The sequence below is a fragment of the Polypterus senegalus genome, chromosome 1 (assembly GCF_016835505.1).
Source record: "Polypterus senegalus isolate Bchr_013 chromosome 1, ASM1683550v1, whole genome shotgun sequence".
Taxonomy (NCBI): domain Eukaryota; kingdom Metazoa; phylum Chordata; class Cladistia; order Polypteriformes; family Polypteridae; genus Polypterus; species Polypterus senegalus.
In genome coordinates, this window is record NC_053154.1 from 83,222,945 (window position 1) to 83,235,730 (window position 12,786).

General features: G+C 36.4%; 1 protein-coding gene across 1 annotated transcript in view; it reads right to left on the reverse strand.

The window, feature by feature from the left end:
- Positions 1–1,002: 1,002 nt before the first annotated feature.
- smg5 (SMG5 nonsense mediated mRNA decay factor) overlaps positions 1,003–12,786 on the reverse strand; it is a 197,693-nt gene continuing 185,909 nt past the window's right edge. Inside the window, exons 20-22 of the mRNA XM_039752424.1 lie at positions 5,371–5,445; positions 4,401–4,545; positions 1,003–2,564 (exon numbers count right to left, since the gene is read on the reverse strand). Coding sequence (XP_039608358.1) covers positions 2,481–2,564; positions 4,401–4,545; positions 5,371–5,445 — 304 coding nt within the window. The 3' untranslated portion in view covers positions 1,003–2,480. The remainder of the gene's footprint in view (positions 2,565–4,400; positions 4,546–5,370; positions 5,446–12,786) is intronic.

Genomic DNA, 12,786 nt, shown 5'->3' on the forward strand with positions numbered 1-12,786 from the left:
ACATTTTGCAAAAAATACACATCACAAATTACAGTGATGTACTATTTATTGATTATATTTTCTGCATAATACAGTTGGTTTTTGTATGGCAGGCACTTCTGCAACCATGTGCTAAACACATAATTATGGTCCATTAAGCTTATTTAACAATGCAGCACATGGTAGCAGCACAGTATGGAACATGTACCAAATGCAGAGATCCCGAGTAAAGGTTGTGAGCGATAAAGGGAGCTTTCTAACAACACAGTAAACATGAACATGTTTTCTACATCAGTGGCACTGGCCACTGGTGCAATTATGAAAAGGACAGGACTTCTTGTTTTAACTAAATTTGCCAAATTATTAGTTTTGAATTAAGTCTAAAGTCAATGAGTAAGGTTTTTTTTTCCCGCAGAGTTGAATCATAAAGAAGGTGGAATGGTGCTTCATAAAGATCAGGACTGAAATGCTTTACTTATAATGATTAATCACATACGGATCTCCCACCACTTTATTCCAGCACCCAGTATAGATGTTTGTAGAAAATACTCCAACTGAACATCAGCGCTGGAAAGGGCAATTGAATATTTACCTTAACTGTTGAAAAATGGACCAGCTCTGCTTTCTTTCACAGACTGAGGGTGTGTAAGTCTGTCTGGGTTATATATGTTTTGAAGGCTTTGTAAAGGCTCACAGCTTTGTACTCCATAACATGTCACAGTGTATGCCTCACTTCCAACATGTCAGTTTTAGGGTATATTACACACAGAAAAAAATCTTCTGAATAAAAGCATTTTACAGTTTAAGTTCTAGTTACTATAGACACTTCTCGGAGCTAATCATTTTATTGTAGATGTTTTTCTTTCCAAATTATATAGATGCCATCTCCTTTCTTTTGTTTCAACTTTACAAATACTTTTATAGTTCAATTTATGATTAACACCAAAAGACAAAATTGTTTAAGCAATCTGCTTTTTTATTCTAAATGAACACAATGCGACACAGAGGGAGAAGATTGCAATGTTATCACTGGAAATCTTCCGCTTTAATTACAGCCTGGTTGTATTTTATATAGGGAGAAGACTAGAGACATGGCTGTTAAGGTGTCAAGGGACTTTCAAAGAAATGAATTTCACATCTTAATTGTGTCAGGAATGTGTTTAAGTGATCCTTATTCCCTGACCAATGTCCCTCAAAACAAGCACAGGAGAAGTTAAATTAATTCCAAGCACTTTTTTGGCAAATTATTTTCACAAACATATGAGGCAGCTTTGATGCACACTTACATTACTGAAAGACTTGTGAAAATTGCATCAAAATTCTTCCAACAATCCCAACAGACAATGTTATATTTGTGCCGAGCGAGGCTTTTTTTTTTTTTAACCACAATATAATGCTAAAGTAGCTGACACCCAAACTGGCAATCATCCAAAATGATGCTAATCTCCACCTCTGCCTCTGATAGCTGTACAGAATGGAGGTAGAATAATTTTTTTTAGGTTTACCAGAGTAGTCAGACAATAAAAGAAAATAGTTTAAATCCCCTGCCCCATCATTACATTACCTGCTTTTTAGAATGTTGTGAGAACTAAACAGGATCAAGGGCAAGACCACTTCCTTTTTGCTTAGTTGTTGGTGGTGAAAGGAAAGTTTTGCTACTTTTTGACACTCTGGAGTATAGCCCAAAAATAATGTCAAAATTAAAGGAGAGGGCAGTACAAATTTTATGCATAGGGAGACTGGACTAACCACTTTCCCAAGCCAAAGCAATTTATTACACCATCTTTTCCTTTTTTAAAAGTACATTAAACAGTAAAAAAAAAAAAAAATTAAAATTAAATTAATCCCTGACAATTTACACATATACGATGAAGTCCAAAAAAGACTTGGACTTTTGGCTAAAAAAAAAAAAAAAAAACACACAACAAAGCCCATTGGATTCACTTTTATTTTTTTCTTTCTCAACTGCTTTCCATGTTTCACTTATTAAAAATAGGACTTTGCAGATAAAGGGCATGGAGGCAACCCTGGGCAGAAAAAGCTTAAAAGTAAGTCTCCAACTGCACTAGACCGCCTTGTGCCACCTCCATTATAAAATAAAAAAGTGAAGCATTGGGACATACAAGCTTGTCTTACTTCACTTTTATGCTGCTTCAAAAACACACCACTTGGTGTATTTATATATATATATATATATATATATATATATATATATATATATATATATATATATATATATATATATAATATTACACACACACAGTTATTTTAAGCAAGAGCACTTTCTCACTTTTAAATGTTGTTTCTATTCTGTTTTTCCCCCATATAGCCACTTTGCTATGCTCAATCGGATTGTACTTTTCTTCCTTGCCTCCTTTTTCAGGGTCACACACAGAACAGTGTATGTGTTTTGTGTGTGCATGTGTTTTTGTGTGTGTGTGTGCACGCGCGCATTTCTGTGGGAGAATTATTGAAAGCCAGAGCATCTCGGCAATTCATCTTCAACCCATTTCCTTCCATTGCTTGTAGAAATCCAACACATTTTTTATTTCTATCCCAGCAGCAACAACAGCCTGAACAGCAGACTAAAGGAAAGAGAATAAGACAAACATTAGTGGTCATCACTGCCATCTATTTAAAAATTATGTCAGTATCACTATACATTTTAATATACCTGTTTTATAAACAAGGGTTCTTTCCCAGTGTTACATAAAACTGATTTTTTAATTTCACTAAGTATTTAAATGTATGTTCAGTTAGCTCACAACAAAGTGAGATATGAGGTGTGGCAGAAAAGTAATGAGACTGATTTTTTATTTACCAAAGTTTTTATTTTTTTCAAACATCAATGTTATCCCCTTCAAAATAGTTCCCTTGGGCAGCTACACACCGATGGAGACGTTGTTCCCACTGTTGGTAGCAGCGCTGGAAGTCTTCAACCGGTATGGTCTTCAGCATGTCCGTTACACTCTTTTGGATGTTTTCTAAAGTCCCGAAATGACGTCCTTTGAGGACATTTTTCAGTTTAGGAAAAAGTCACACGGACTGAGGTCAGGTGAATAAGGGGGCTGGGGAACCACAGGAATGCCTTTTGAGGTCAAAAATTCTGTTATGGAGAGGGCAGTTTTTCGGCACCATTTTGGCACAGACCTTTCGCATGTGCAAACGTTCAGTCAAAATTTGATGAACGGTAAATATGTTCAAATTTAATTGTTCACTCAACATTCTTAATGTTAAACGACGGTCTGATCTCACAAGAGTGTTCACACGTTCGATGTTTTTATTGGTTTTCGAAGTTGAAGTCCTTCCTGAACGGTATTCATCTTCAACGTGTTTTCTGCTTTCCAAAAATGATTTGTGCCAGCAGAAAACTTGAGCTCAGGATAAAGAATGTTCCCCATAGGACTGTTTTAACTTTTCAAACGTCACACTTGCCGTCTAATGGCACAACGTTGCTCCAAATTCCGCTGTTCCATTTTGCGTGATGCACAACCAAAAACACAACTTCGCTAATAGCAGTCACAAAAATCACGTAGTTAACGGAAGGAGTTGAAACTCGCACTGAGCTATGGGAGGGTACTGATACACGTGCTCTATCAAGGACAGCAGCGCAGCGTTGCCAGATCGCTTGCAGTGTTGCCAGTCTCATTACTTTTCTGCCACACCTCGTATGTTGGTCTATTCCAGGGATTTCAAACTTAGTTCCTGGAGGGCTACAGCTACTTTCTTCATTATTAACCAGTTACCAATGTTGCCTTCATTTTAACTGACTTGCATCTTAGCTGTTCCATTGTTACTTTAACAAGCAGTCAAACAATAATGAGATGCAAAGTGAACGAACAGAATGCAAAGTTAACTTAAGATCCCTTTGCATTGGCGTCTTTCATACAATATCTGCCACAATAAAATATATGAAAAGAAAAAATGAGTCTGAAAATATTGATGTGTTCTGGTTTACAATACATCAGGATGTTAATCTCAAAAAAATAAAATGGGATCTGGAAATGACATGTGTGGCAGAATAACAAAAAATAACAAAAGCCATATAATTAAATACTTCATTAATAGCTAAGTAAGGGATTGGCTGGCTGTAATGAAAATTGTGGCCCTAAAGAACTGTTTGAGACTCCTCAGTTAGCTAGTTGTTGCACTTTGCATTTCTTTAGTGTCTGATTGCTGGTTAAGGAAAAAAATATATAAATAAAATAAGCAAATCAATTATAATTAAGAAAAAAGAACTATGTTAAACTTGCTGAAGTAACTGTGGCCTTCTTGTCTGACACCCCTTATTCACTGTGTGACCTTGCACAACTCAAACAATGACGTCAGTGTAAAAAGAGTAATTTGAATTGTACAAAAGCATTGATTAGACATATCAATTAATTGAGTTTTAATTTAAGCAATAAATACCTAAAACTAACCTGCATGTGTGGAGACAGAGATGAAAAGTTATCTTCGTCTATTTGAAATCCTGTCAAGATTGTCACCATTCCCGCAGTATCCTCTTCTCCATTACCCTGTGAAACTGTCAGCTGACGACAACTATCAATAATTTTGTGCAGGTGCCTACAGGGTAACAGTCTCAATTAAGTCAGTTTGAAATGTGAACCATAAAAAAACATTAAGAAAAATTACCTCTGGCCAAACTCAAAAGCAACAACATTGTGACAATGACTGTAGAACAAAGAATACAGTAATACAGAATGATTAAATCTTTAGTATTAATAGGCAATACCTAATGTTAAATCAAAATGTTCTTAAATCAAAACCATACCCTACAACAATGGCCCCATAAATTTGAGGAACAACATAAAAAAGCAGACAATAGAGCAGTTCATTCATTTCTATTACACATAGCCTATCCTAGCAAATAATCTGAACAAGAAAAGGACTCCACTCCTTCTTAGTCAACTGAACAATTAAGCAGTCATAAAAAACACAATAAATTCAGAGCCACCGGTAAAATTAAACACAAGCCTCTGGACCGTGCGGTAAAGCTGCATGACTCATGTAAACATATAGCTGGATAAAACACATACTCCAGTAATGTCATTGCATCAGAAAACTAAACAACAACAACAAAAGAATTCTGAAGTGACAATGTTGTCTACTGCAATAAGACAGATATGAACATCGTTAGCAAAAAAAGGTCTTGTGAATCCATATGCACAACAAAGGTATCATTCAGAACAATTTGTTACAAAATTGTGTTCTTTTTTATCACTATATTAAAAAAAAAAAAAAGTGATTTAATTTAAGGAAGAAACCTGTCTGTGCCCAAGACACTGCTTGGAATTAATGACGACATCCACAGTAGGTTTCTGTTACAATATTTGATACTATCTTGCCAATAAATTTCAACAGTATCATACAAAACTCCTAATCACTTACCAGGCATCTATGTCATCTCTCTTCAGTTTATGCCTCTCAAAGCTTTTCCCAGACTCCTTCTGACACCGAATATACCTATACATGATGTAAAAAGTAAGAAAAAGACACATTCTTGTATAAACACACCAACCATGAAATCAGTAATGGGAAAACAAATCAAACCAAATTAAAAAGGTTATTTTAGATGCAACACTGAAAACAGTCATTTTAATGCATGATTTCTGAGAGCTCATTGGCTAAAAGATACTATGTTTTAACTGAATTACAGAAAAATGTGTCCCACTAATACAGTACTTATAAAAGTTTATTTTTTATTCTGAGCATGTATAGCTCAAATATTTCTTTTCATTGCGTTTTCAAATGTTGAGCTAAAACTGAATTTAGTATTGATAAGAAATTTGGATGCCCAAATACAAAGAATATTTAAAATAGCTATCATTACTTCATTAGACTAATTTTAAATATTTTTTCACTGTACCATTTGGCAAACAGTAAACTTTCAAATGCTTTTTCCCCTTTTAAAGAAATGTGCCCCTTACCAAAAGTGAGGGGTTCATACATGAACTCAATTGATGAGGGAAACCAGTTGTCCTATTACGTGTGAATGAATGAAACCTAAGAGTTAACCTAGGAATTTCTTGGTTTACATATGTGAAATGGGCTATTTTCATATGTCCACAGTAATTGCTTCCAAAATGCCTCTGACTTATGCAGATGTTGTTTTGCATACTTAAAATGTTTTTCTGATTAGACTAGAGGCAAGGTTTCCTTCTGAATGCTATTCCATTAAGTCTATGTTAATGTAATTGATTCTGCAAAGTACAATGAGTACACCACCACTCCTTTCTCTGCTAAAGCCGCACAACAAGACTCACAGATAAATGAGTTCTAAGACCTTATTACTGAAAGGCTGCCTAAAGTTTTGAAAATGCCACATTTACTTTTTTTCCATTTTTTCCAGTTCAATAAATAAAAACTGTACATTAACATTCTCATAAAAATACCATTGGTTTAATTTGTTTAATATTTAAGTTGTATTTACTGTTTTTTATTTCATACACCAACAGAATACGGACTTTGGCAAGGGGTGTCCAAACTTTTACACGGAGTTGTATTTAATTCTTATAATCTCTAGTATTTCCGTAATTCTTAAAAGATGTAAATAAATGTCACTGTGTACTAAAGCAGTGTAAATTGAGCTTCCCCTCAATCAATGACTCTGAGGGTAGCAAGTATGTAAGATACAAGCTGTTTATTACTGGAATATACAGTAAATAACTCAAACATAATGACATACAGACAAATATTTTAATTAGAATGTAATAAACAAAAGAAAATTATGCAAAAATGGTAGTGCTTATGGCCTGTCAAGCATACATGCCAGCCTGGTATACACTCTTTGCCCTAAGACTGGGCAATATTACATTTCCAACCACCATCTTCCCCTATGATTCTTCTTTGACAAGGTTACACCTATTCTAGTAGTAATATTTTGTGGCACTGTACATACAGCTATCACATTGCAGCAAGGTGAGGATGAAAATGTGATGCCACCCAGTGATTTATAAAGACAGTGGTGGCGTATTTTCCATAGAGCTATGCATATACCTTGCGTTTCCACAATGCTGAGGGTTTGCTGATGTGTTATGTTATATTACTCTTTGGCCACTGCCTGGGGTTAGATACTACTGTCAACAGCTATGCACGATGGGGGATACCCACTGTTACCCAGTAGTCGTCCACCAACAATCATACTGTTTCTTGCCTTTTGACATACTGCTGAACTTTATTTAGACCTCCACAATTAAACTGTGGTAAATCAAAGATCAGGGCAAAGGTATAAAACCAATTCTAAAGCTTTTAGTATTTCCAGGAGCAAAGTAGCCTCAATAACTGTGAAATGGAAGAAGTTTGGAAATAGCAGGACTCTTCCTAGCTGGCTGGCTGTCGGGACAAACTGAGTTACTGGGCAAAAACCCAATGGTCAATCTAACAAAGCTTCAGAAGTGCTCCGACAGGTTCTCTGATCGCAGTAGCACTACATCAATGTTTACAGAAGAGTGGCCAACTCCTGCTTAACACTAGAATTACCAGAGCCTATGAAAAAACATGTAGATCTGGCCCACCTTAAATCCGTTCGCACCTCTTTGTTAGCGTCTTTTGTCCTGTAAGTGTGCCGATAAAGACAAGCAGCAAGCAGCCTGGTATCTCATCCCCCCACCTCTGCAGCATGTGCACAAAGTTCTCCCAGCTCATGCCTTGATCGATTATCTGAGAGTGAAGTACTGGAGTTTTAGAGTGGAAATAATAGATTGTTATTTGGAACACATGCATTTCATGTTTCCTTTCTACAATAATCTGTGTAAACACATTGTTAAAACAGAAATGTTTTTCATATTTTAGTAGTAAATGACAAAATGTTGGCATAAACTATATAATGTGTGAAGCCTGAAGTCCAAAGATCAAATAAACACTTTCACAAAAGGTTCAAGGACGATACAACAGCTTCTGTGGCGTAGCGGTAAGATTTGCCGACTTGTAATCAAGAGTCCCTGGTTCGATCCCGACTGCCTCCTATATTTGCCGTTTTCAGTAGTGAGCTTCTCTTATTGTTATTATACAGTACACACATACATTTGGTTTGCATCTGTAACAGACGGCGTACATTTATAGGAATTTTCAATTTTATTCGCTCAGTCACGATCACGATACATACTACCGCCCTAGGGATCGGACGCTGTTAGTTTTTATTTGAAACTGGGAGTAACTGTAGATGTGAGTGGTGTTTTGAGGCAATGGAACTGGATATTCTCTGATCTGGAGGGATAAAAGCTGACACACAAATGCTGGTGAATTCAGTGCGCTCAGGATCACACACAGGTGGCCAGTTGCTGTGTGCTATAACACGCTTGACCTGGTGGCAATCAACGCACATGTACTGTGCAAGGCAAGCACGGGGGCCACTGAGAAAAGAAGAGTGTTCATGGCGCACCTTGCAGAGGAACTTCGTCGTCTCATCTTACTAGAAAAGGCGAAGGAAAAAGAAAAGGAGGATGCAACATCGACAAGATTCTGTTCTAAGACAGCCGCTTTTCCAAGGAAAGTAAACTGAGTCAGTGTCAGGTGCCCTTTCAATGTAATAGGAACCACAGCATAGAGAGAAGTGTGTACATGGCAACAGGTGCACATGTCGTAAATGTAGGAAGGACAGTCCTTGCGTGTGAGTGAACTGTTAACATTTGAATTTGATGATTACATATTGCGCTGAACTGACCTCTTTGTACTATTCTTTCCTCTGCATTTCCTGGAGTACAAAAGAAACAGCCCCATACAGCACCAATTACAAGCGCAAGATGTTATGCGAATGAATATGAATAATGTTGCATCCGTACCAAAATGTTTTCCGAAATGTACTATAAAGGTCATAAAATGAATAATTCCAAATATCATATATACCTATGTCTCTGTTTTTTTTTTTTTTTGACATCATAGACCGTAAGGTGCATACTAATTCATTGTGAGCAGGAACACTTAATAAAAAAAAAATCAAGTGATGGTGAGATACGAAGAAGGCAGATTCACCAGCATTTGTGTGTCAGCTTTTATCCCTGCAGATCAGAGAATATCCAGTTCAATTGCCTCAAAACACCACTCACATCTACAGTTACTCCCAGTTTCAAATAAAAACTAACAGCGTCAGATCCCTAGGGTGGTAGTATGTATCGTGACTGAGAGAATAAAAGTAAAAAAAAAAAAAAAAAAGTTTTACAAGTCCTATAAATGCACACCGTCTGTTACAGACGCAAACCAAATGTATGTGTGTACTGTATAATAATAACAATATGAGCAGCTCACTACTGAAAACGGAAAATATAGGAGGCAGTTGGAAACAAACAAGGGACTCTTGATTACAAGTCAGCAAATCTTACTACTATGCCACGGAAGCTGTTGTATCGTCTTTGAACCTTTTGTGAAAGTGTTTATTTGATCTTCGGACTTCAGGATTCACACATTACATAGTTTATGCCAACATTTTGTTATTTACTACTAAAATATGAAAAATGTTTCTGTTTTAACAATGTGTTTACACAGATTATAGAAAGGGAACACACATGAAATGCATGTGTTCCAAATAATCTATTATTTCCACTCTAAAACTCCAGCACTTCACTCCCATATAATCAATCAAGGCATGAGCTGGCAGTACTTTGTGCACGTTCTGCGGCGGTGGGGGGATGGGATATCAGGCTGCTTGTCTTTATCGGCACATTTACAGGACAAAAGACGCTGGCGGAGAGGTGCGAATGGATTTAAGGTGGGTCAGATCTACAAGTTTTTTCCTAAGCTCTGGTAATTCTAGTGTTAAGAGTTTGGCACACAGCATTTAAAGGACGGTGAGAATGAGGAATAGGATTCCCTCTTCTGATGAGATAAAAACTGAACTATGTGGGCAGAACTCCACGCCAAAAGCAGGTACTTCTTTCCACTTATCCAATATCATCCATATGGTGAACCATGGTGACAGCAGCATCATGCTGTGGGGTTGCAACTCCACAACAAGGAAAGAATTGAGGGAAGGATAAATGCAGCCAAATAGCCTACAGCCAAGACAATTTTAGAGCAGATTTGGTATAAGTCTCTTTACTATTTTTGAGTGGCACGGCCAAAGTCCAGACTTAAAACCCACAGAACATCTGCGGAGAGACCGCAAGATATCAGTTTATATCCAATCTAACAGAATCTAAAATGATCTATCAGGAAGAATGGGATAAACTGCCCAAATGAAGGTGTGAAAAGCTTGTACAGACTTACCCAAGAAAACTAAAAGCTGCAATTGCTTCCAAAAAGGCTTCTCAAAAGTACCAAATTAATAGTCTGAATACTTATATGCATAGCAGATTTCATTTTTGTATTATTAACACTAGAATTACCAGAGCCTACAAAAAAATCTCGTAGATCCATCCCACCTTAAATCGCTTCCTACCTCTCTGTCAGCGTCTTTTGTCCTTTAAATGTGTTGATAAGCAACAAGTAGTCTGTTATCACAACCCCCACCAGCGCACAGTTTCCTCAGCTCAAGTCTGGCTCAAGTTCATCAGGTTACCTGCGTGATGTTGCTTGGAGTTGTATAGATCACACCTTTTATAAATACTATATCGTTATTTGGAACACATGCATTTCATGTGTGTTCCGTGTCTACAGCGATCTATGTAAACACATCGTTAAAAAAGAAACGTTTTTCATGCTTTAGTAATAATTGTAGACATGAAGTTTATAATGTGTGAAGCCTGAAGTCCAAATATCAAAGAAACACTTTCACAAAAGGTACAAATACAACAGAACAAGTGCGCTTTTATTCAAAAATATAACTGCAGAAAAACAACACGCATTAGGATGTGACACGCATTTACTACAACTGCTTCGGTGGCGCAATGGTATAAACAGTTGACTGGTAATCAAAACTTCACGGATTCGATCCCCGTCCGTCTGCTTTTATTCTTACTATTTTAGGATAAAACATACATGTGATTTCAGCCTGTAACAGTCAGTGTAAATGTATGATACTTGTAAAGGTTAGCTTTGTTTTTTTATTTTTACTCAGTTTCATTCTCTCAGTCGCATTCACGATCCTACCCTCCACAGCAACCTGACATTGCTGTATTCACATAAAGACGCGCTATAGCTCTGCACTCTGTAGGAAGTAAGTAAATAACATTCGATCTGGCTTTTATGTAAGTAACATATAAATGTTGATGTACAAGTATAACAAAACAAGTGCATTTTTATTCAAGACTATAAACGAAGAAAAAAGAAACTCACAAGTACACTGCACAGCTTCCTGTGTTTGACTAATACGAGCATGCTCGAAAAATACACATGTAATGCAATGAAAAGTGCACGCAGACACTTCAGATCGCAAGCATTGGTACAAGAATGCAGTCAGACTTCTTTTTAGCGCACATACACCGTCTATATGTTATTTATTTGGATTTATTTACTTACCTCCTACAGGGTGCGGAGCTATAGCGCATCTTTATGTGAAAACAGCAGTGTCAGATGGGTTTCATTTCATTCAGTTTCATTCTCTCAGTCGCATTCACGATCCTAGACTAACAAAAAAAAACTGACACTGCTGTTTTCACATAAAGACGCGCTATAGCTCTGCAATAATTAGTGTAATGAAGAATTTTGACACTGATTACAAAAAGTGAATATTTCATGGAAAAATAGAAATTAGCCTTGCAAGAATTAAGAATAATTAAAAACTGAACAGCCCTGAAGTAAAAAAAAAAAATTCGGGCAAGCACTAATATGTCCCGATGTTATTTGTTAAGAAAATGAAATAAAGTTATCATATATACAGTAAGAATAAGCAAAATCTACATTTCATACTGTGAATTAAAAAAAAAGCTCCAAGCACTCTAACTCAAGCAAAGAATTACACTGTTGCAGCACTTAATAAAAGTAACAGTTGTCACACACACGTGCTTGGAAGGCAACTTCAGGCTCTTCTAGTGGTAATTCCATCCCGGGTGGACAGATGGCGCTATCTTCTAATGCCTCTCCTTTTGTTTTGCCTCCAAACCTGAAGGATGACTACAAGACCACCACTGATGGTTTTAGACTCATGAACCCACCTCTTAACCAATAAGCACCTTTAAAAGATCCACCACTAAAATGAGAGCCAGTCTCACGACTGCATTGACATCGTATAAAGACAACTATTTTGTTTTGCTTTTTTCATAAACCTTTTCAAATTATACGTGTTCAACATTTGTGTCCCAACCCTTTGTCTTTGTTTGGTCCCTTTCTTTTTACACAATTTACTACCTGCATTTTGAAGAAACTCAATCTATAGAACATATAAATAATGTCCTTAAAATAGTATAATCAGTCCCTTTCTTACAGTAAATTCCTATACAATGAATTTTGGGAAGCAAATAAGCTGCAGCTGTTTAGTATAATTTATTGTAAGGAAGTAGAAGTACAATATAATTGATGATTATGACACTACAAACTACAGAACAAGAAACGATACTTTTGAAATGTAAAAATCAAGACAAAGTAAAAACAAGATTAGGGCTGAAGTCCTAGAAGTTACTAGAATTATTGATTACAGAGGGAAGGAGTGGGTGGAAGGGTAATTGTATGTTGTAAATAATATTTGAGTAAGATGTTAAAAAATGGGCAGGTATTGCACCCTGTTGAATCAATTTGTCTTCATAGATTAAAATCCAAAACCTGCCTAGTTGGAAGTAATGCAGTCATCCAGCCTTTGAAACTTTTCTCCATACCCAACCAACTTGACTTGTGACTTTATTTGGGTCTAGACAAAATATGAATTTCAAATATCTTTAATTAGCTTCAAATACAGATATTATATTATATATATGTAATTTAATATAAACGTATTAA